The sequence below is a fragment of the Prinia subflava genome, chromosome 13 (genome assembly GCF_021018805.1).
Source record: "Prinia subflava isolate CZ2003 ecotype Zambia chromosome 13, Cam_Psub_1.2, whole genome shotgun sequence".
Lineage (NCBI taxonomy): Eukaryota > Metazoa > Chordata > Aves > Passeriformes > Cisticolidae > Prinia > Prinia subflava.
The window spans coordinates 15,255,574-15,282,019 of record NC_086259.1 but is presented as its reverse complement, the minus strand read 5'-3'; the positions used below and the strand labels follow the sequence as shown (position 1 = coordinate 15,282,019).

General features: G+C 36.9%; 1 protein-coding gene across 1 annotated transcript in view; it reads right to left on the bottom strand.

Moving 5' to 3' along the window:
* WWOX (WW domain containing oxidoreductase) overlaps positions 1-26,446 on the bottom strand; it is a 473,253-nt gene that overhangs the window by 434,494 nt on the left and 12,313 nt on the right. Inside the window, exon 5 of the mRNA XM_063410336.1 lies at positions 17,237-17,343. Within this exon, the coding sequence (XP_063266406.1) occupies positions 17,237-17,343 (107 nt within the window). The remainder of the gene's footprint in view (positions 1-17,236; positions 17,344-26,446) is intronic.

Below are 26,446 nucleotides of genomic sequence, written 5' to 3'. Positions count from 1 at the left end.
CTGTGTACATGTTGTTCAAACTGCTGCTACATGGTAATGTCAGTAAAATACTGCAAAACTGCTACTGGCAATCAGCTTTCTGAACTCCTGGCACTCCTCAAATGACTGAAGGGCTAATCGTGTTGCCCTGAGGTTTTCCACATGTTTTCACACACCTTGCTAAGTTTTAATCATCACTAGCTATCAAAAATTCATATTGTGTCTAATGGGTCTCAAACCAACCAGATCTGAAGTTTCTAAAGAGCCTCAGGAATTGTCAATGTCAACTCCCTTTGAGGTGCCTAAGGAATCAAACAACCTCCTTAGCAATAAAGGAAAAACAAAAACAGAGACAAACTTATGTCAGCATCTCAAATCAAAGGAAAACGTAACATAACCAGCTGTCAAAACAGGCACAAAAAGAAGAGTGGTCATGTAAGAGTTAAAAAACCTACATAAATTATAAAGTATATATTATGGCTTCTCATTTCAGGCATGATACCACAAATCTTAATCATGCAAAGAACTGCTTTGTTTCCTCATCAAAAGATAGGGAACTAGAGGGAAGTTTTAGCTCATTTAACTCATTGTTAATGACAATGCAGGAATTCTTTCATCAAAATAATTTAAAGTAATATATTCATTCCTTTATTTCTAATTAAAAATATCCCTAAGGGTGAATCCAGATAAACCCACAGTCACCTTGGTAAAGATGGGTTAGGTGAGGTCTCAAAATGCAAACCCCACAGGCTGCTGATACAGGGTGGAGAAAGTCTGTGTGCAGGAATCAACTCACCACCAAAAACAGCTCTGCTGAGAGGGCTCTTTTCAACTGTGGGGGACTTAGAGATAGGCATAAAGGTAGAAATCTCAATTACTCATATTCTCTGACCATATCCCTCCTCCAGAAGTTGGCATGGAAAGAGAAAGAAAGAAAAATTGCAAGTAATTCCAGTGTTTGGCACATGAAGAAAAATAAATCCACTCCAACTCCATACAGGACTCCATATAGGACTCCATGAGTCCAATCCAGTGACTGAAGAACTGAACTGGACACGATTTGGATCAGACACCAAAGACACGGCTGAACTACTTGAAATGCAATGTTGATCCCTCAGCTTTTTCCATACCAGAATGGACCTTTAGCAAACCAGCACCACGAAGAGAACAGCTGATGTTAAAATAAAATAGAAGTCACAGAGACAAAAAGCCAATTAAATAGTGAATTGTTTGATTTCTCAAACAAATCAAATACAACAGAACACATTTACTTTATCTTAAGGGCAAAAAAAAAAAAACCCAAAAAGTAGTGATCCTGAAAAATCATCCTGCAGATGCAAAGTTTTCGCTGCTTTCTTACAAACTCAACTGAACTTTTTTTGGTAACAAATTTCTTAAGACACTAGATTTATACAACTGAACAGATGAAGTAGTTTGAGTAGTTTATAATACAGATGTGCATTCTGATATGGTTGCATGGCCATAATTCCCAGGCGTTGGTGGATGCCTGTCAGGAAGTCTCTACATCCATGTTTATGTTGGCCAATGACTTGACCATTTTGGCAGGCTAAGCACTGTCCTGATGGCTCTATTAATTAAGTGTAGAAGCACTATGAAATAATACTCTTACAAGTAGGTTATAGTTCCTGGATGGATCCTGGTTGCTGACCAGGATCACTATCAGGAATATTATATTTCAGAGTATTACAGTCTCATTGGTCTTCCACCAATGAAACTCACCATCTTAAGGCAGAAACAATCAGCTCCCACATGCAAACTAAACTAAAAAAAGGACTTGAAATCAAGATTGAAATCATCATCATCAGAAGATATATCCAAAAACATAGATCACAAAATAGTACTTTTTTTGTTCAAGCAACAAAAGTATCAAATAAAATGCTTGGTTACTAAACCTTGTGGAAAATATAATATTAGATTTAAATTGGCATCTTAAATTTTCACCAGGTTTACATTCTACTGGAGTATTCCAAAAATTCTATGTTCTAACAGAACTGTTGTTCCATTTTTTTCCTCCAGCACCTCCAGACCTTTAATCAAGGTAGCTGAAACATTCCTAAGGACTACAACATTCAACTCACTGCTGCCTCCTTCAGAAAGTTTATCTGTTGTGCCTGTTGCCTGTCCTGCATATTGTCCACTGTTTTATGGATTAAATCCAAAGTCTTCTGAAAACCCAATTGCTCTACCCTGGCATAAGTCAGGCACAATCTCATAAGTACAACACACTTTGATGCATCACTGATATAAAACACAGCTACTACATTTCAAAGGCTTTTATTTCTTTTTATTTCCAACTGATATCAACCAACCACTGTGTCTACCCATGGGCATCATTTTCTGCTTCTGAGAGAAGCAATAAAGAAATAAATAACAGATTTTTGGAATTTGTACTACAAAACTGACCACAGGACATTTCTTCTTACACATGACCATTTTTCCTGCACACTGATCTAGAAAGCAGGCCCAGGAGCAATTACACATATTATAAAATATTGCTATACATATATCATTCTTCAATCTTTATACATTTTTAAAGGTAAATGAAAAGGTAAATGAGAATTTATGTACTTCTGTACTGGAAATATATCAAGAGGAAGCTGGGATAAAATGAGGATTATCAAAAAAAAAGCAATTTTCAACAATTTATGGAAGTTACAAACCAATTCTTGGCTTTCCAACTATACTCAAAGCAAAAACTGTGGCCAGTATCAAGTTTTCACCTTCTCATCTGCCCTTTTCCCATGTGCTGCTCCACCTTCCTCCACTCCTTCCAGCTCCAGACATTGCTCCTTGCCCACATTCCTAATTGCAGGTGCCTCATTCCCATCCCATCTGGGGAGACACAGCCCCAGTAACTGCCTTGACTGTGCTGTCCCACTGGCCCTGAGGCTGACACTTGGAGTAGGGACAGAAAAATAAGAGAAAGTGTACTTGAGCAAAGAGATGCTTCTTTCAATTTAGTAAGTAGATCTGGTAAAGTCTTACAGTCAATTACCGAAATTATAACAAGAAACTTGGAAGTCACTAAAACTTACATTGGAATAATGGTTTAAAATATTGTCGTTTTATCCTTCATATCTTCTCTATATAAAATATACTGTTTCAATTCATTATTAAATATGAAGTGACTTGTTTCACAATAAAGCAGGTCGGGAACCCTAACAGGGTTTTATGTTTGTCTGTTGGCTTAAGGTATTGCACAACAGATATCCCATTGTAATAAAACTCAAAAATAAAATTTAAAAAAAAATTAAAAAAAAAGAACCAGATTTGAAGATATAAAGAACCTCAAGCAGATTTAAAATGCTGTAACGAAGGTATTTTGAGAGGGGGGAAGTTACTCAAAGTCTGTTAATGTAACATTAAATTCACTGTGGAAGTATAAACCAGCACTCAACACAGTGCCTCACCCACCAGCTGACTTCTGCATCGTTCAGAGAAAGAACAAGCCCAAGTTTCTGGCTAGAATCACTATCAGGAATATGACTTTTCACAGTATTACTGTTCCATTGCTTCTGCCTCCGTGAGACTCAGCCTGGTAAAACAGAGACAAACTGCTCGTTCACAAAAGTGAGACTCACCCAGTTAAAAAATTAAGTTGTACAGATCAGAAATGTAATCATGGGAGACAAGCTCTGAGAGTTTTTCAATCACTGTGGGGCTGCATCAATTTAAAGTCATGTTACATTAAAGAGAAAAACGTCTGGGAAAGTCTCCCAGTTGTCACTTTAGATTAGATTTGTTGTTGTTATCAGACTGTGCATTTTGTAGGCTTTTTTACATTTTAAAGATATTGCCTCATGCAGCTACACAGTGCATAAAGAAACAGGAAACATACCATTTTTTTAATCAGATTGCCTGGAGATGAGGAGTTTGCACAAATTAACTAGTAGTCTAATAAAAAAAAAGAGAAAAGGAAACATGCATGCACATCTTCTTGAAGCTTATTAACATTTAAACTTTAACTATCTTAGAGTCAGAGAGAAGCCACTCAACCTTGTTCCACAGAAACAAAGTTTCCATTCTTCCAACAATAAAACAGAACCCATTGTGGAGACCTCGTGTTCCTGGCCATCTCAATTGCATTTTTTTTTTAATTTCCAACTACATTAATAGATTTATCCATGTATCCTACACTAAATCTGCTACAATGGCTCTCAAAATCAGGCCCTCATATCAGATAACTACCCAGTATACAGACAATACAGGATTTACCTACAAAGAAATAAAATTGAAGAATTTCAGTTTATTTCTGCACAATTTCAAGCTGACCTCTGATGGATGGCATTTACCAGAGCTTTGGAGAATTATCTTAATTACACTGATTGTCAAGCTGTCATGTAAAGGGTTTTTGAACATTACCATATGTATTCACATTGTCAAACACTGCCTCAGACAAGTGTAGCAAAGTCACTGAACATGTTGCTCTACATTACTGTTTCAAGCAAATATTCAAAGTAATATTCATACAACACGATGATTTTAACTTCAATTGCATACAAGCATTTTAGCTATTGAAATTACATCTTTTAATATGAATTAGGGGGGTTTATACAGCTTTTAAGGGTAGTATTTCAGCTATTGTAATCTTCCAAAAATACAGTTAGTAGCACACTACTCTAAGTTCAAATATTTACAGGATATTCTTTAAATCAAATGCCCACCTTTGATACAGACCCTAACTTTTTGATCTCTAAGTCAAAATACCAGGGTTTTCACAACATGAACTATCTTCCTTCTTGCAATTTTTCACATGGGGAGAAATATTTCAAGACATTACTAAGGGTAAACCACTAGAAAAATTGGGAAATGCAACAGTAAGTTGCCAGCATGTAAGGATCATCCATTCTGACTTCAGCAACATCAGCCTACCAGGGAGAGCAGCTACAGGATTAAATCTGTTTAAACACCTCTGACCTCCCCAAACAGCTGCTGCCAGATCTGCACAAAGTTTGTCTGTAGAACCCCAGACTAATGAAGCAAAGTCAGGTACTTAAAAAGAGTGGATTTTGCTGTTTTGGTTTGGAGTCACAAGACTTCCACCAGTTTGGTGAGATTTCAGTACCACAGGGCAAGGAGGTCTTTTGAAGCCATTAATGTTTTCATACTAATGAAGACTCTTCCTTTATACAAATGGAAACTCTCTTCTTCTGCATAAAATTTGAGTGTTGAAAAGAAAGACACTCTCAGTCTCCTCAGATGCTATAAAGGCACCAAGATGAAGTAGACTAAACCCACCCTTCATGAAAGACCTTTCTGCTTCAAGAGAGGACAATATATGGAATTCTTATGCTTTACCACTTCCTTGAGACCTACACATTTATGGAGAACACTACAGACTGACATCTAAGCATTATTAACAAGTTTCAGACTTGCTTTGCTTTTTCTGAAGGTGAACTTTAATCCCTGTAAGGAACACCAAAAGGAAGAATTTTATCCCTAAGTATGACAACTGTAACAAGCTATGTCTTAGAATAGAACATCTTTAATCTAACACCACAGTCCTAAATCTGTTCTGGTTCTACAAATGCCTCTAGTTATTTCCTTTTTATCAGTGAAGAAAATGAAATAAAAAGTATTTCATACTTAACACCAAACAGACCATGTTACCCCAGAAGACGTGCTTAAATAATTTAGCTGTTAAAAAGAATCTTTAACTATAAATGTACTAAATTCCAGTGCAAAAGATTAACTACAAAAGAAATTAACACTGCCTTAGGAAAAAGAGATAACATTTTTCTAAAGAATTTCTAAAGCTTTTTGATATGCTATTTTTTAGAATTATATCTGGAAAGAACTAATATTTTTAAATGAGACTTTCAGACCTGCTCAAATTGTAAAGTACCATTTGTGCGAGTCCAAGAGTTCTGAGGAACTTGATTTTCTCCCCAAAAGAAAAATCAGAACCCAGTCTTTACCCACTAAAAGAATGAAAACCAAGCAATCAGAATTTGATATTCAAATAATATTCACCTAAGAAAATGTTCTTCCTGCTTCCATCAACAACTTTGTCACAATATATCAAAGCAAAATAACATTTTCTCCCCTTAACAACTTAGAAGTTTCCAGGGCTTTATCATCAGTCGAAGCAGTCTGTTTGCATTCTCCAATACAAACTGACAATCTAGTGATACAGTACATTAAAAATTCTCTGTAGTATTGACTGCCTGAAGCTGATGCTCCCTTGCTAAATGCAGTGCAGTTCAATTAACAGCTCTTCAATATACAATTTAATTTTTCTTTCATCTTGATCCACAGCCGAGCTTGAAATGAGGAATGTTGGAATAGATGTACTTTAAATATTGAAGCAAGTCTTTATAAATAAATCTGTCAAACTCGTAATGATTTCTGTCATAACAGGACCAAACAGATGAACCTGAATGTCTGTGACTTTCAGGTTTGTGCATTGTTGTTCTCAGCTTTATTCCCTCAGTGAATTCCTGGTGTGGGGGAAGGCTCCAAAAGTGCCCCTAAAGGAGTGGAAGAGCTTTTCCCATTCTTAGAACTTGAACACATTTCTGCTGATGCTTTATAAAGTCTTTTGCATGCAAAAATCCAACTTATCACTTATGTCACAACAATCATCTTAAGGAGTTTTAATACTTCTGTGATTATTTAAGAAGGTCATCAAACAGAGAAGAACATGGCACCAGTTGCCATTACCAAATCTGCACTCAACTGAGAGACAACCAATCCTGAACTAGAAAATAAACATTTAATGCATAAAAACTACCCTGGACACCATTTTCCCCCCTGCAGTGTGAATGTACATAGTACGCTTCAAATTTTCTCTGGGTAGTCATGCTATTTCAGAGGAAAATGTAAGGTTAATTTAACCAGGACAGAATGAAATATTTCATTTCAAAGTTCCTCTAAGTGGGACACTGCTGAAGGAAGCTATTAATATCTCTTACAGCGTGCATGCTCAAGGAAACACTGTGGATCAGCTCATTTCTCACAGGTATTCTCCACAGCTTTCCAAGTGGGAGGATTTACTACTGCTCATCAGAAGGGAAAACACTCCTCTTTTAAGCTGGAGGCATTTTCTACTCTTTAAACACATTCACAGAAACAAACCTGACAACACTCCCTGCCTCAGACAGCAGAGGAGCACTGTGGACATGGAGGGCTCCCAACCTGCACAAGACAAGGGGTGAAGTCAGAGGGGCTTTGGCAGGAAAGCACAAACAGCATTGCAAGAACAGAAATCAACTTCAGATGAGCTCAATCAAACATTCTTAATTAATACTTAAGTGCAGAGTGAAATACACAGGTTTACCTTGTTTGTGTTCATATTTGTAATGGTATTAGCTGAGATGGAGAGATATTGTTCTTAGATGTTATATTTCTTTCTTTTTCATGTATTTTTAATCATTTTATCTAGATTATCACTTTGGATGCCAAAAAAATCTTTATAAAGATAGCCAGTCTCATTATTACCACCATTTCCTTTTTCCCTTTACTTCTAGTCCTACATTTTAAAAAACTATCTCAGTACTGTATTTAAATTGTCTCTGAAATAACACTCAGCATTTACAGCAATTAACTCATCATTACTGTGAATAACTACACTAATTGGGATGCTCCACAAACCTGCAACACTGCAGAATTAAAAATAAACATAACAAAGATACAATTTACAACTAATCTATACTTACAATTAAAGTTAGTTTCAAGATTTATTTCATTCTATTATTTTTTATTAGCTACAGCAGATAGTAAATGGGGTGTACTATGTTCTGCTTTGCAAACACCTAGATTATAAAACATAATTACACAAATTAATTAGAAATGAGTACATACATTCATGTCTTTGTTTGTAGCCATAACATGTTGAACATGACTATATTAATGAGCAGTTCCTAAAATTTATAAGCTGGTATAACTGAGAAAAATATTAAAGTTCCCTGAATACACAAGGCATAAATGGCACAGAGAGGGTTATCACCACTTCAGATCTCCCTCTTCTCACACAGCAGGGTAACAATTCTTGAGAACTCTCAGCACACAAAGCAGAATACAAGTGCAGACTGAAATTTTCCCTGAACTGGTCTTGTACTTTCTTTCCCACCTACTCTCAAGGATTCTCTGATGTCCAAGAGCCTTCAGTCCCTTCAGTTCTGTCCACTGACTGCAAAGTTGGTTCAAAGCCTATTTTGCCTGGATCCAGAAAAATAAAATAATAAAAACTACCCCAAATAATCATTTTGCTGCATGAATCCTATGCTTTTATTTGATAAGCAAAGTTTCTTGTTGAAGTTAATACTCTCTGTCTCATGACTCTAAATGAAATAAGGGAAAGAACATGTTAATCACATCACCTCCAAAGGTTATTATTAAGATAAAAGGGAATTAAAAGATGAGGAGAAATTTGGAAGGACAGTAAATTAAACAAAAAGTATGATGCTTTGGCTTTACAATAATAAAAGGTTTATGAATATAATTGACAAGCACATAAATTATTAGTACTTTTTAAGCACTCTACTCAGCAAGTCCGTTTTCAAGACATCTCCTGCATTCCTGTTGAACTCCAGCTATGCTTGTTTTATGTCACTTATGCTGCTCTGATAATTATCTTCAGTTTTATAAGCTATTGTGGTTCATGAAACAAGTCAGTGCTTCTTTTGATGCCCTCACATTAGTCCCTTGTCACTGTTAAAACTGCAAGTGATCCTGCAATCACTTTATTATTTTTTTCCTTCTTTTTAATGCATAACAATTCTGCAGTTGTACTTCATCCTGGAGTTACTATTTTCCTGCTCTACTATATTTAGTGTTACAGTAGGACCTTAAGATTTTTGAGTTTATAATCAAGAATCCTTTAAACATTGCAGTGTCACAACACTGCAGATTCACAAGTAGGAAGAAAATCATCTACCTTCTGCTTCCCTGCACTAAGCTCAACCAAAATATATTTCTGTACCTCAAAAGATTCATTTACCATATTGATAGACTGGTTACAAGCTTGAGAAAACAAATCTTAAAGAACTGATTGTTCACATTGCAGGCTCTATGCCCTATCAAATAAAATTCTTTGGGATCTGGAAATATTTATAAGCCTAAAACTACCAATGCTGAGTCACCTCTTTGGTTTTGTTGTAATTTCTGGGCAATTTTTAGGGTAAAGACCCATTTTAGAATTGTAACAGTGAAAACCAAGACAAGGATATAGCACACAAGGTTAGCAACAAGTGTGCACTGCACTTCACAAGACTGGGTTTTGTTATGAAGCATTCTGTTTCTTCAGTGTGTTGGATGAGCTACAATTATTGCCCACAATACAAAGATAGTCCATCCTGTTCACTTCTGATGATGAAATAAACTAATAAAGTTGAGGGATTAATGTGAAAAAACAATTAAATAGAAATGTCTAAGATCCTAAACATAAAAGCACGAGTCTCTAGTTTACTTTTCATAAAACTAAAGCACAGAACGAATCCGGCGACAAAAACGACCCACCAGATTTTACCAGGACATCCACAAAAACAAAAAGATCAGAGTGCACATTAAATCATTAAAGACACAAGGCAGCCTGCTTAGCTTTAACATGCAGGGAATGAAAGCCATGGCAGAGGCAGGAGAGGAGCAGTGCTATAATTACAAGGCAGTGCTGTGCAGCCCCGTTAATGCCGCGCTCTGACAGTGCAAGGCTGTTCCAGCTCCCCCGAGCCCCGCTGCACACAGGGTTTGCTCTAATTGGGTCCAAAGCACAACCCACCACCAGCAGCTCCTCCAGCCCAGGAATGGTAATTTCCACACCACTGTAAATAGTGTTTGCAAACAATACAAACACGGTAATAAGAGGCTAGGTGGGTAATTAATGTGTGGTTACAAAGCAGCTTATTTGCATTTTTATTTAAAACTGCCTTCTTTAAAAAGCTGCTCAGATTTCTTTTTGCAAGAGGAGCCTTGGTTAAGGAATAGAGCAGTAATTACTCTCTTTAGGGGTTCTTTTATACGTCCTTTAGGGAATTAGAATGAAAAGATAAGCAGAATTATAAAGGGAATCATGTAAAATATGAAATGCACTATAAACACTTAGTACTGTATTTACCATAAGCTAAGCTTGTCTTCTTCATTAATGGAATATATTACAAGCTTATGTTACAATCAGATTAATTGTGAAGATGGTTTAAAAAAATATATATCCAGACACTTTAATTCCTCCTCTCCCAGAATTGACAGCTAGAAATCCAGCAACAGCAGAACTCACTCGATGTAAGAACACATCTATCTGGACTACAGGAAATAAGTTTTCAACGTTAGCAACATTAAATTGTTTTATAAAGCACATTCTGAGTGAGAAAGATTCAGGAAAAGACCAAACCCAAGTTACACTAAATATATAAATTATCAGAGAAAACCCAAACTTTGTATCCTATAAGCTACACTCAAGTCAACGTACAAAGTCTACTTTTTTAAAGACAGACATCCCCAGACAGGTTGGGGATATATCTGAGCACACAGTGTCTCCTAGTGACTTTAATTGAAGACCTAGCATGAAGTGCAGTTTTTAAGGGGTTATCCTGAGGTCTGTTACTGTCTGGGGGGGAGGTCTTAATTTTTTTTTTTTGTTAGAAAGCTCAAACTGCATTTAAGTAGTATTATTATAAAGCTTTAGGCATGGTAGGGATTTTGTGACTCACATTTCCAGATTAAGAACAGCAGGGCTGTGCTAAAGAAACAAATTACCAAAAAGATCACTTCAACATTTCTAAGTATAAAATTCTGCTGACTGGAGGAAAAAAATTAAGCAACAGTAAAATACTGTGACTTCTTTCAAAATTACATATAGGAAATTTTTTTTTAATACACGTGTAACAGATATTGGAAGGTAAAGAGAATTATGAGAGTAGAAGTAATTAAGTGAAATTCAAAAGAACTTTTTTCTTTACTGGAGGAAATCACGGCAAATTGCCTTACTATGTTAAAAACCTTGCAACCTCATAGCTATGGGAGTGCTCAGTTTCTATCAGCTGTGTACAGCTTTATGAATTCACAAATATCTGGGTGGTTTGGGGTGCAAACAGATTTAGGGTTTGCTCCTGGATTTGGGAAAGGGTCAAGGGCTAAGGGTTACCTCAGGTTTGGGGGTTGAAAGGTGCTAAAGGCAGCATCTCCCCAGTGAAAAGAAACCCTGTCCCCAGAGGTGCTGGGCATGCTGTCCTCCCGGGCTGGTTCCTTCATCATCACAAATAATAAAACTCTATCACTGTATTGTCCACAGTGTACCAGTGCAGAGCTAACTGCAGATGAAGATGTAAGCACAAAACCCTTCAGCTGTAGCCAGCACATCAACTCTCCAAGTAACTGATATCAGTATTCAGGAGGATGCCCAGCCCTGAAAGTTAGAGGCTTAACACATCTGCTATATAATTCAGACTCTGTTTTACAGCGGTTTCATTACTAACCATAAAAACTGTAACAGTGGAACTGTATAAACAAACTGAACAGTGTTTTTACTGTAAAACATGAATGTAATATAAATATTTGCCTTTCCCTTTTCTCAGCATCTGTAATGAAATCAAATTCATGCCATATGTTTATGGTGTACAAAAAAAAAAGAGATCTCAATAATCCATCCATGTAAATGTTGATTATACTGTTCCATGTTTTTAACTTCATGTGGGGGGATTTTTAAGCATCTGTATTTGGAAAATAGCTTTGCAGCACACATCACTCTCTTAAGGTTTCTCAACTGAGCAGATTACTCACAGAAACTTACTGAATTCTTAAACATTATGGCCAAAATTTGGTCATACATCCATATTGGTCCCAATGAGTTGCTGCTAGCAACAGGACTGGGTAATGTTTACATTGTCAACTCTCCCCAAGTAATACACAGTCTGATTGCATTGCAATTAGTTAATTAAAAGATTCCTTCATTTCAGAAAAATCTGGATCACACCCTTAAGAACCAAAAAAAGGCAGTATACTCAGCAGAGGCAATAATTCTTTAGTTGGAGTGTCCACAGCTGCAAGTGAAACAAGCTGATGCAGATTTTTTTTATTGCATTACCAGTTCATTTAATACAAGATACTGCCCCTTCCTGCAAGGCCTTTTCCCCACAGCAAGGTTTGCATAACTACCTTTAACTTGATTCTTCAGCATGGGCACTGCTCAAGCACTGGAAAATGAAATATGTCCATATATTGCAGGCCTTTCTGACTGTATATCACATTGTGATGGCATGTGAGCCAGCAATACATAGTTAAGGCTATCCTGCTTTGAAACAAGACAATTCTTTATTACAAAATAATAACAGAATATTGAAAGTAATATTCTGACAGAAATTCATGTGTTTCACTTGTGGGATATTCTGAAATATTTCCTATTTTGAGGATTATTTTTAAGAGCTTTTATTTAGCACCACTTTGGAACCCTTTGATTCTGTACTAACAGACTGTGGTTTCAGGCAATATTTACTACATCCCCAAAGCCATCTTCTAGGCAGTCTTCAGCTTTTCCCATAAATGAAAACCTGTCATTAACCACGAGGAGGTTTACAAAAAATTCTAAACCAAGGGCAGCAGTGGAGACAAAATACTACATGGGAAAAGAGAGGGAAACACACACAGAGACCACATGAAAACTGCTGTCCGTGGTCTGGTAAATGTGCCCAGTTTGCTTCTTGTCTGTCTGCACTTCACAGGATCACAACTGGAATACAAAGACTCACTTATCAGGTTTTAATTTCATTCAGTTACTTAATCAGCAAGAATATAAATCACTCCTTCGGTGAAGAATACTTCAGGGGAAAGGAATACAGCAAGGAGTCACGTTTGTTTGGTTGGTTTTCTTCACAGCTTTTCTCTCTTCTCTTGTCACATCTCTACCTTGTGAGTCTCTACTTAAAAAGCAAACCCAATGTTCTTTTTATAGTTTAATCTAATCTTTAACGTAGTTACAGGTTTAACACTGAGGAATAATTACCAAAGAAACATTCTACTTTTTATGAAATATTAAACTTACAATTTATCTTTTAATATCTACTTCAAAGACTATTTGACAGGAATAAATAAATGAGAGCTTCTTGGCAAGAAAAGCTGTGATTTATGAAATATTCTGTTCATTCATACTCTTAAGTGTTTTCTTGAGAATACCACAAACATCTGGAGCTGCGCAGTCTTATCCAAACATTCTGCTCATACTCAATTAGAAAATTATATCAATAATAATGTAAAAATAAATTACCTAGCCTCTCTTCCTGGAGCATAGATTTCCATGTTCGTCAGAGCAACTATGTGTACAAACAGCACTGTAGTGTTTTTCATTAAGCCTCAAAGTCAATTAAGCCACGAATTGGAACAATCATTCCTCCTTTGCAAAGTATTGATATTTTTCTTGGCTGCTTTCAGGCCTTTTCACTACTCAAGGAGAGATTTATGTTTGACAATTTCTTTCTGATTAAAATGAATCATAACTCTAGAATTCTAATTTCCTCTTTTCCGAGCAAGAAATTATCAAACAGTTTTAAATTGATATTGAGCGTCATCGTGCATGAACACTCATTTTCGAGATATCAAATGTAAAGCCATACTGATCTCTCTTTTTATCTGCTGCCTTTACACACTTTTTCTTCCTTTTTCTGTCTATATATATGCATGTGTATAAACATTAGATTGCACCAATATAATCAACCATACCCCTCCATAAAAATTATATTTGATAGACCAGCCAGACCAATCACATTAAAACTTGTCACAATGCTTTACACAAGGCAATTACCCTTTATTTGCAATATTAGCAAAATTCTGCTGTAGTTTAGAAAGAAAATAAGTGGAATACTGCAGGTTGCAAACAAATGTCAGTTAACCAAAGTAATTAGCAAGTTTATATGGGTAATCCCTACTCAAATGGCTCAAACTCCCTATAAAACAGCTCTTCGGGCATAAATTTTTATAAAGAAAATTGTCTAGATTTGTCTACAACAGCCAGTTAAGATCAGTTTGCATTTGTTTTTTAAACATAATGGCAGCTAATCTGAAAAAAATCTTATTTTCTTCCATTATTCCTGCTTTTTTCTCTAAATCTTACCAATTGGATTTTCCCGAGCCATTTAGCCGTCCCATTTTGTCTTTATAAACTTGATTTTCAGCTTTCACTACAAGCAAACTGAAACTGCATTTTTTACTTCACAACTGATCTCAAAGTACAACAGGCCCTGAGCAGAGCTGTTTCTGCAGACACTCAGACTGTGGCATTCCAGACAGGGATGTCACAAACAGGATCATTAAGGGACCAAGCTGCGTGGTTTTCCTTAGTACTGTTATTTTATGTACACTGTACTTTATTTTTAAATGCTGAATTACGCTAGGTTTGACTTGGGTTTGGTTTGTTTTGTTGTGGTTTGGCAGAGATGGTGGTTGGGGTTTTAAAAATTACAATTTTTTCCATATATATTTCGGCTCCAGCTAATACAAGCCATCAATTAGGCAACAGTATCAAGATTTGAAATTATAAGTTGTTCTGTTACACACTGTTAATTATTTGCTCCTCTTGCAAAGTATGTGGAACTCTTTTGTATCAACAAAGAATGGAAAAAGAAATATTCTGTGTCCAACATGTAAACCCTGAGCATCAAAGGACACTGTCCCACAGAAAATTCAGCATAGGGTACACACTGCTTTGGGTAATATACATGTTTTTCTAGAAATACCAATTACATTACAACACATTAGTAAAACTCTACATTGAGGACAGGTAAACACACTAGAATTCCATTTGGCCACAGTTTGGGGGTTTTTGTTATAACAGCATATTTCATGCAAATCAAAAGAGGTTTGGGAACTCAGTTGAAGAGCAGGAACATATTTATCAAATTTCTACCCCTCAAATTACTGGAGGAACATGGTATTTAACAGTGCAGCTCAGAGGCTCAATCTCAAAGATTTACAAGAAAATATAAAACAAGTAGGTAGCACTATTGCTACTGAAAATACTACCTGAGTACCAGGAACGTGAGGCTTTGTAAGGCTGCAACCTAACCAGCTGTATTTTTCTTTAAATTGATTCCAAATTGAAAAGTAAATCAACTTCCTTTCAATAATTTTGCTTTCCCTAGGAACAGAGGAGAAAAAATTCTATGCATGCTTTGAAGTTCTTTCTAGCAGAACAGCTGCAGCTACATAGTGAGAATTCATCTCACTATGATTCAGATGCAGAGGTTGTTGATATTTTTTTAAACTCTTTCATTTTTAGGAAAGGATTTTCAATTAACAACTTCCTGTAGTTACACCTATAAGCTAAAAATTAATATTTTACATCCATATTTTAATATTAGAAGCAAATCAGTCAAATTAATCTTTGTCTCTTTGTTTTCAGTAAGTGATTTTGGGGCAGGTTTTTGTGTTTGTTTTCCTCAAGATTGCTTACAATTTGATGTAAATTTTAAGCATCTTGTAATTCATCAACTAATTCTCTCCTGGTTACACACTCCAAGTAATTAAAGTTCAGTAATAACTTATTCTTTCTGCTCCAGCACCTGCATTTCATTTGTTTATTTTCCCAGAGTCATAAATCTGAAGGACTGTCAAAGTGCCATAATATTAGTGCAATAATCAAAGTTAATTAGTCCCTCTCAATAAACAACAACAAAGCCATTACAAAGATGCATTGAAGGTTTTCCAGCTACCAGTTTATAGATGAGACTCTTTTTCTGAACAATTGGAATTTGAAAACTGTTAGTAAATAAATGTAGTGTTTCTGAAGCAATTTGACCTTCAACGTTCTTCATTCAATTAACAACTCATTAACTTCTGGTGAGATAATACAGGTATTAAGACAAGTATTCTGAACTCCCATTGTCTTCAAAGTGCTCAGAGATACGGTTAGGATTAAGAAGGTAATGGGATATTTCAAATAGAAGGTTTTCACCACTGCCTAATTTTAGTTAGATAAAACCCATATACACAGCCCTATTTAGCTTCAAACAGAATATCACCAAATCCACTCCTGTTGAAAGAGAATAGACACTATGCTGGTTTCTGTTGAAATTCTCCTGGAATTCTATGCTATTAAAATAAAAAAATTAAAATTAAAAAATTAAAATAAAAAATAAAAAATAAAAAATAAAAAATAAAAAATAAAAAATAAAAAATAAAAAATAAAAAATAAAAAATAAAAAGCTTTAATGGGATGAAAGCAGCAAGGAAGATATTTTTCCCAACCAACTCTTTACTGTAAATCACTCATATGGTCTGGGCAAGAGAAAAAGGCCTAAATCCAAAGCCTGATTCTTCATGAAACTTGTGGTTACAAAAATTAGCAACCTGAAATCATGACTTATCTGCAAATGCACATAAATAAGCACCACTTGTTTTGCATTAATAAATATTATAATTAACTTCAGATTACTTATGTGTAAATATTAATACAACTGAGTGTTCTCCCATGTCATGTGGGAGCAGCTGAAATACTTTGAGAGCTCAAGAAATAAAAGCAAAACACTCATCACTAATTTTAGCTGGAAAGAAATAAAAATCCAAGAATCTGATCCATTGGTCTTTTATTCATTTCAGGGTAGAGATGTCACCACATTCTCTTCTGGAAGTCAGCAGTCCCAGCAAGCTCAAACAAAAGTAGCTTGCAATCCTTGCTAGCAAATAAGTGATTGTGGGAAGAATAAATTAGGACAGCTGAATATATTTTAATAAGGGCCTTAGAAGATTATTGAAAAAATGGGGATGAGGGAAAGTTAGGAGTCAAAGAGCAACAAGGCAATGGATGGGACCGAAAAGCCTGTGTTTGCCTGACAAAAATGGGGGGAAAATGAAAGAAAGTGGGAAGAAGCTAGAGGGATAAAAGCACTGAGACAGCCTGGCAGTAGGGCTGCAGAGCCTAATGAACTCAGAGATAAAAGGAGAAACATTCTTGTGTTTCAAAAGTACAATAATGACCCTCTGAAATCTCTCACTGTAGAACAACTATGGGCAAAACAGTGGCTGTTTTGGAGGACTGTGTGCATCCTCCTTTGGGTAGTTATCTATTTGAACAGATAAACATTATTTTTCCCTTACAAAGCATCCATAAATAACATTGATAACAGCACATCAAGCCTTGCAGTCCAACACACGCGTAAGGAATGAAAAACCTCCATCACCAGTGCCTGAGCAGGGTGATACCAAATCAGACAAATTACTTTTTCCTTAGATTCCCTCATGGCAGTGCTCTGTTTAAGTCTGTTTAAAGGGTTTCATGCCCTGGCAAGCCCAGCTCTGTGCTGGATGCACTCACCCACTCGCCCAGGATGCGCTGCACGGCGTCGTTCCCTCGCGCCACGCTCCTGCAGGCCAGGATGACACACGCCCCGTGCAGGGCAAGCGACTTGGCAGTCTCAAAACCTAGGATAAAACATTGTCCTAGTCAGAAACAGATCCCAGCAGCAACACAGAGCTACAGAGCTACCTGAAAATATGAGCTACACGTTTCAGTGCAGTTAGGCTACCCACAGTCTTGTGACAGTCACCTGGACTCAGTTTCTAAGGGTTCTAACATGAACACAGACATCTCAATTTGATCAGGTCTTTGGGACATGAATTGTACGTAATTTTGTGCAAAATACGTCTGGCACCTTCAAAAAACTGACTCAACTTCTCTGCCCACCAGTGTCCTCACCTTTTAGAAGAGCAGGACTGGGTGTGTTCCTTCCTCATTTGACTGTGAACATTGTGCCACACAGAGAGACTGCAGAGCCCACTGTGCCTGGCAGCTTCACACTGGAAGTGACAGAGTATCCAAAACTCAGCTCAGGGCTCTTTAGATGCACAGGTGGCCTCAGATTCATCAATCTGAGACCACCTGAGGAAGGGGGAACAAAGCATTGTTTCACTGTTTAATTCACTAATGAAAAGCTGCATAGAAGCTGGTAGAAAGTAAACTTCATTTAATTGGAAAAACCTGGGAGAATTCACATGAGGTGAGGACTTTTGGGGAGAGCAGAATGCCCAAGAAGTGAAGAGAACTGAGCCAGAACCTGGGTTTCTACCAGGAGTGAGCTACTACACGTTTGTGATGCAGGTAATGGTTTCACTGGGCATCCATCTCCATGGAGAACTGTGCCAATGACAGGAATTGCCTTCTAGCTGAAAGAGGCAAAACACAGCTTAATGAGTTCAATTAGAAAAGCCTAAACTATGAAAGGAAGAATCAAACTGCCCAACAATTTGAGTGTGTGAAGAATTCCAAGAGAAGAGGCATTTGTTTCAGCTTTCTGATATTTAAAGCATGTTCATGATTTCCTGTTAAAAACTGTTTACCAAAATGCCTATGAAGATGGGCTAACTCACTTCCAAAACATCCTGGAGCAACAAAATCCAGTTACAGCACAAAACATAACTTACATTATAGAAACAACAGACACCAAGACAAATTTATACAATTTTCTGCAATTACATACTTACGGTATTTAAGCCCAAGCAATTTTCCTGTATCTCCTTTAAAGCCATTCACTGCACCAAGCAACTTTAATTACCTGGATAATTCATTGCATGCACATGACTTCAGTTACAGCATAGGCAAAGATTTCCCTTGTTCCTAATTCCACTTTAAGCATATTGAACTAGAATTTTTCATGTTACTAATATAAGATGTACCATTAGCTAGCTGTTATGCTTCTTGTTTTGCACAAGAATACTTATTTTCACTATCTGACCATATTATTAAAAACTAGTTGGAATGCCTGGGAATAGTTTTGTTATTGTTAAACAAATATTGAGAGTTGGTGGCCAGATTATTTAGCAAAGTGTGATTGTGTTTTGCTAACTCTACTCCATGGCACACTGTGCAAAATAATAAACTGTGCAAGTTAATAAATTCCATGCCATTCTCCCCTATAGTTAATAACTTGATACTCATTATAAACTAAGCAAGTTACATGCTGTGAGTTTAGCTCATTTTATGCTATCTCTACTCTTCCCTGCAATCTTGCAGATCAGTGTTAAGCACCTCTCTTTAGGATGTCCTTGCTCTTCTCTGAGCTTCCAAGAGTTATTCCCCACCCTTAGGCAGACATGTTCTGATCTTTATATGAAATCATGTGCTAAAAACCTGAATGCAGCCACAGGTGAAGTGCTGACATGTCTCCCCATCATATCTAAAACAAATTCACAAACACTCCTGCACCTTATTTAGAACAGTTAGATACACATGCAACTTGTAACTGGAACAGCTGAAGGAGGAGTTTGGAAGCACCTCAGAATCCAAGTCTTTTTACAGCTTTAGCTCTGTGGTCTGCAACAATTAATGCTTCTTTCCTCCCCCACTATCAAAAAGCTTAGACAGGTGGGGAAAAGCTTCCAGCAGGGTGGGAAACATTTCCTGTCAGATTCACTGTGTTAAACTAAGTCTGTCAGCAGCATTTGTTCTTCAGCAAAATGCAGCTATATTTTCAATATACAGTCAATTTTAAAACCTCAGCCTAACAGATGGATTGAGTAAAGTACAAAACTATTTAAACTCTATAAATAAAAATCTTACCTCACTATAAAAACTATCATTGAATCACAATCCACACTGAATGTGGTTTCATACACCAAAGTTAAACCACAAAGATTATAAACACCCAAACAGTAAAACCTTGAAAAAAAATCACAGCAGGGTTACCTAGAAAGAGAAGCCTAAATAACTATGTAAGGGACATGCACAATTAAGGAACTAGAACAACCTTAATTCTACCCACAAAAGTAACTCTGGACTTCAAAAGAAGCCAAGATTATCTTAATACTTCACTTAATCTGAGACTGCCACCCCTCAGTGACACAACCCTTTCAAAGGAGCGGACATTACCAGCAATGACATTAGGGTTTTTTTCCAATAAACAAGTGATATCCTCCAGGGGTGAATCTTCCCACAGCACTAGGCTATTGCAGAGCTATTTAACCCAGGTAAAAGAGACAGCACAGCCCACTGCCAACAAGTTACAAACTAGTTGTGGGGTTTTAAAAGTAGGGAAAACTATACTAGAAAAACAGCACAGAATTACAGACTTGGCCATCAAGGACAACCAATTACAAGGAATAAAAAAGACTCTTTCCCCAAATGTGACAGGAGAATAACTTACTTAAATAACATCCACTTTGGAAAAGTAATCACTGCATTGTATGGAGTATTTAAATAAACTATTTTGAGCAAATGTTTTATAATAATTTCAAGGAATTGCCCTGGAAATCTCAAGTTTGTGCTGAGATCAACTACTCTTGCTGCTGGTGCTGTGGCTGAACGAGCTCTAATCCGACACTCAGAATTGAAAATCCTCTTTAAGAATAAGACATACATGGGGATAAACATTATGGCACAGTTCTACATCACCAGCTAACCTAAAGGACTGGGAGCAGAACTAACAAGAGAGCTACAAGCACATGGGATTTGCTAGAGACATTTAAAACCCTTCAGCCCTTTCTTTCAGCTCTCCTTCATAAAGACTCAGAAATTAGCAGCATTTTCTTTCTTCATCTTCTACATGATTGTTCAATACCCTCACATTCCTGGCTATCTGCAGTCACTACTGCTGCTGAATTTTGGTGCAGATTTTCAGCTAATGGTGGCAATTAAGAAGCAGTTAGAGTCGCTCAATTAATGCCAGCTACACTGTGTCAACACACAGCAGATGAGAACAGGGCTCTGTCCAACAGTGCAACCTCCTCCATGAAACAGAGAAAGGGATTCACTGAGTGGAAAAGTATTTCAGTGATTTCTTGTTTAAACAGACAGCATACACTCCATCAATCACTGGGGGACGTTTTGTAAAGAGAATTTGCACCAGGCCTTTACATGTTTTAAAACATTCTTTTTTTCAAATATAAGGAGGTTTGAATACACAAGAAAAATTCAAAAACATTTTAGACAACAGCAATTTTCTTCAGCTTCTCTACCTTTGCCCAAATACTCCAGAATATCTTCCTTGGAGCTGTCCTTTACAATACATTTGAAATACAATGATGGCATCTTTCTTTGATACTTCTCAGTGTAAAAGCCTACAGGGTTTGCTTGCAACAAATGGTCTTTAAAACTCAAAATAGACCCTCATCCCAACTGCTGCATCTCAGCAAACAGACTGTTTTCTGATTCTGGGGACTCGAGAACTGCATATAAACAAAAAAGATACTTGTGTCCAAGAAATCACTTGGATTTCTTCAAACTTGGAAGATCTAAACACCAGTGAGAGTGAATCAGTTCATCTTAGTCAACATTCCCTCAGAACAGGGGTAAAGACTAGAATGTGCTACAGATAAAGTGATAAAGAATTGTGGGTGAGCTTCTTTTCAGGTTGAAATACTGCAACACTGAGGTGTGATTTAGAGAAGAACCTTCCACAACCAGGATCACTGTGCTGGTGGCTCCAGAGTGCAACATCCAACAGAGCCTGCACAGGCACATGTAAAAAATCACATCACTGACAAACTCACACCTTTCAGAGCCAAAAAAGCACCACACATTCCATGTCAGGACTGCTTGGCCGCATCCACTCTGCTTCAGTACGGATATTTAGGATAAAATCTTAAGAGACACATTATTCAACTTACTCCAAATGCAAGTTTTCAAGCAACTAAAGCACTAAGATATTTTTAAGATACTCAATTTAAAATGAGCAATTCCCATGGAATACTAATGCTGCCTTTGTTCCCATGTGTTTGCAGACACATGGCAATGACACAGTGATATTTTTCATTGCAGAGTGTGATGTTATATGAAAGATACATCCTGCCTCTCCCTTTGTGTGTAAATTGGACAAACGTGTTTTTCTTGGAGTCATGAAGCACAGAAAAAGCCAATCCAAATGAAACAGGATGAGTAATGCATTGGTTCTGTTTTCCATCTAGCTAACCCAAAACCATGCACTCCTTACACTTTTTTGCAATACACTGCCCCTGGGCAAGGCCAAATTATTCTTAACAGTAAGTGCACTGCTATTGTCACTGACAAAACCCCAAAACATTTTGTTTTCTCTGAAGGGAGCGCAAAGCTAAACAAACATTTTAAAACACCCTTGAATTAATGGGATTATAAATATCTGTTGCTTGTCGTTGCTTTAAAAAAAATTAAAATGCATCATTTGAGGGTATGAAAGCTGAATTTGTGACTGATGGTGCTGCAAGCAAGCAAGAATCCAGCACAGTGACCATGCCAGGCACATACATCACAAATATGCTGTAACTAAGAACCACGGGGTTGCAATCAGACCTGGTACCTGCTCCAGCTCCCTGCCCAAAGACATCACCAATCCAACTCTACCTGTCCTCACACCAGACACGAAGGAAGCTGGGACCTGAGTCCTTTCAGCGGTTTCACCTCACTCTGATCAGAGTCTCAGCTACCCAAAGGTCCCACAGCAGATCCAAAGTTGCACTGCTGATGCTTCACAGTGCAGAGGTGCCATTTTCCAATATAAACATTGGAACAAAGGCCAAGGGCTCAGCCTGGAATGAGCCCTGGGGTGAGAATGCAGCACTTTAAATCCAGGGCCAAGCTACCTCTCATGTCTTGAGGCAAGACCTTGCTTGGGTTGTGTCAAGGCAATTCCCACCAACTCCTAAATGTCTGCCCCTAAATACAGGGAGATACTACTCAGAGTAACTGTGGTTTTCAGCTGAGGTAGATTGTCTTAAAACAGCCTAAAGGAAACATAAGAGGAGACAAAACCAAAACTGAAATCTTACACCAAACTGTAGAGATCATCCCAAATAAGTTGGGTTTTGTTTTTTTTTTTTTCCACTTCCCAAGTCATCTAAATGCAAGCTGGTCCTGTAACGTGCCTGAACAGAGGAACAGTGGCCAGGGATTAAACTGAAGGGAAGAAGAGAATCAGAGATAAGTGACTTTTCTGTCAAATCCCAGTTCTATCTTTCATACCTACTCCTTGCTTTAGATGTCCATCAGTGACCAAAAATCACAGTCATAAAGAGTTCAGATTTGCATCTTCCATTTCAACCACTGTCAAAGCTCTGTTTAGATAAAATACATTCCTTTAAAAGGGGGGCAAAAAAAGCCATCTCAGCCTTCATGTTTCATCTTCATCTTGCATTTCTTTATCTCTTACAGGATCATGCTCCTACCAAATCCCAAACAATTTTTTACTGAATATTTTTTAAGTGTATTGGGTAAGTCCAGTGGCTTATGGCATTTTACCAATACTAAAAAACTTCGCAGAAATGAACACAACTATTCATATTTTAGCATCACATCTGGAACCAGGGACTATTCTGTTTGAACTTTTTATTCTCTGTGTTTCTTCAAGCATAGAATAAATTCATGTTTTCTTTTGATTGTCTTTAAAAATGACATTGTGGCTTCTTGCAAGCAATAAAGGCAGTTTTCCTAACACAAATCAATTACTGTATTTAAAAAAAAACACATCAAAATTTAGCATTTGGCTTTCTCATTTAATGTTTAAGGAGAATTTATTAAAGAGTTTATTTTTCTGTTTGCACACAATTTTTTCCCATTGTGGTAGATAACATATCATGAAGGCAGACAGGCATCTGAATATGAAGCAACTCAGCACATAACTTCACAATTTCTAAACAAAAACAACCTTTCCACCTCAAAGAATATTTAAATGTATTATTACCAAGTCAAGTCAAATTGAGTTACATACATTTTTGAAGAAACCTGAAATAGCACTTTGTCTTCAAATAAGCAGAATTTATTTTAGTGTGACTCATATTCTTTATTTTAGTAAAAAACCCTAAATTATTCAGAATTACAAATGCTCATATTTATAAGAGATAAAAAATATTTTGTTAGACTACAGTTATATTAACACACTACTTCTATTTTTACTGCAAAATAAACACTTCCAAATTAAACATTTAACTGAAATCTGGAGTAGAAGAAAACAACAGATCTGCCCACGGTGTAAGTCAACATCAAACCAGAATCTTGATGAAATCTAGATCAGGTCTGAGCAGCCAAATTTGCTGTGACATTTAGGACACTCCATGTCTCAGCAGTAATTATTCCTGAAGGTTTAGCAACTGTGGGATAAGTGACCAGCTCTTTTGTTTATTTGCTTAAATAAAGCCAGTCTATTTACAAATACCAGTACTTGAACACATTATTAAGGAAATAAATAACATTTTTGTGCATGCTGCTGTGGCTTCATTGTTATTAAACAGCAAAGCTGAGATGAGCTGAAGAGGGGTGGTGGCAACACAACTTAAACCAGTCCCACACACAAACCATGAGGATTTACCCAAAATCAGCAGTAGCAAGGAGATTTCAGTTTCTGTCTAATCCACACACCCTTGAAGGGTTTGTGTAAAAATGCCAGCCTTCACAGCATTCCTAATGGAACACAAGTCTGACCAGAAATTCAGTATCAACTAGATTTTAAAAGCTGTTTTGAAGGGTGGGTTTTTGCTTTCCCCCACTCCTTTCCAAAACTTTGGGGCTTTTTTCTTCCCTTATTGCTGCTACTTTAAACATACCCTCTTACACAAGTGACCAGAAAAAATCCCAGAGAATTTAAAATTTATCTTTGACTGTCTCTCCTCGGATTTTTCTTTTTTAAATCAGATTTTTTTTAAAAAAAGTTCCAAGTTCAGAGAAAAGGGGTTGGAGAACGCTTCTCTAAAGCTGCTCTTTGCATCAGCAGCAGCTTTTAGCAACACAACAGTTTTTCCCACCAAAACAAAGATGGAGAAAAAAGAATTGTCTAGTTTCTTTTCAAGTACACTTCTGTTCTTCTGTTAGCCAACACTATCATAGGTTTCTGTACTGCTGAAGTGAGCCCTAATTAAACATAACAAAAAAATTAGTTGCATGTTTTGTATCTCCTTTTGGCAAGTACAACAGTGCCATGTTACTAAAAGAAGTAAATTCAATAAAGAGGAATATTTCATCCGAGCCAGAATAATTAAAAGACATACTGTGCTGTCAGCCCAAGTGCTAGATCCTCCCAGCTTTAACCTCAAAGTCATTTCATGAGAAATGTTCAGTGTTATGTAAAGATACTGAGAAAGTGCTACAACATAAACTGGACCAATTTTTTTCTTAAAACAAACATGATATTTATTTATATCAGTTACACAAACAGTGAAAGATTTTTAAATGCATGTTAGACATTTTACAGATAAATAATAAAACAAGGTTCTGTCCTAAAAAGCTCACAGTTCAGCTTACAAAAAAAAGAGATATCTTAGGGAATCAAACATACAGAGCCAGGTCCTGTTCTAAGGAGCTCACATTTTGTATCAGGGGAAAGGAACAGACTGAAAATTAAAACAACACTACCTGAATTCTGGCAGTTTCCACCCACCTCTGTCTTTGGGCCATACAAGATAAGACAAATTGTTTAGTTCGGCAGCAAAGGAAGAGTTTAATAAAAAGAGTCATTGGAGGATCCTGTAGCAAGACCTGAGTACAGGAAAGATGCAGTTCATTGGTCTCTAGTTCAGAACTGGCAAACCTTTGGGTGTGCTTTAAACTACGAAGGGAAGAGGGAGGTGGGAAGCTGTTATGTAACTCAAATGATCCATCATGTGGGTCCGACATACAAAGTAAGGCAGGAGATGGAGTTCTGAAACAAAAGATGGAGAATAAGAACAGTATTAACAAAAAGTGCCTGTACACAAAAGCAAGGAAAATGGAAAACAAGCAAGAATTAGGAGTCATTAATTACAATGTAAGGCCATGGGCAAAAAAAAAAAAAAAATCTGAAATCTCTCTGCCACACCTTCAAGAAGTGCATGAAAACATGCCATGCATATTCCCACACCAAATTAATAAATTAATTTGTATCTTTTTAGAAGACATTTAAAGTTTATCTGCTAACAACTGGAACACCAGCAGCCCACCCAAGAGCTCAGTGACAACCACGCACCAAAGCAAAGGACCAATAACAGTTACACACTCCACACCAAGTTTTTTTCCTCTTTTCTGTTGAGAAGTCTCTCTCTGCCTTACATTCTAGATACATAACTTTTTAGTTTGCCAGAGATGAGTGTTTAAATGCAAGATGCAAACAGCAGAACCAAGAAGTCTCAGGCTCTATTCCCTGGAGCACAGATTCAGTTCAGAAACAGACACAGCGAGACACCTGCTCACAGATCACAATCTTCATTCACTCACCATGCCAGAAGTGTGCTGCCAAATAGGTCATGCACATTTTTATGCACTCCTCTTTGCTTAGCAAGGCACAAAATAATCTAATTTTACCATCAGAATTAAAAATTTTCAAGCAAGAGAAAGTTTATACCCCTCAGCATCTGCTCACAGCTGGACACAGACCCAAACAAATAATGCTTTCTTTAAAAAGCTTTCTTTTTTAGTTGCCATATTTTCTACTCTTAGTATATCTTAATTACTCCCTCTGCTGAAGAAACAGAACAGCATTCAGAGAAATATATATTTTATCTTATGACAGAACAATCCAACTCCCACTTTAAACTGGAATATGGACATAATCTGTAAATGTAGGTAATTTACTGCATCCATACACTGCTCCAT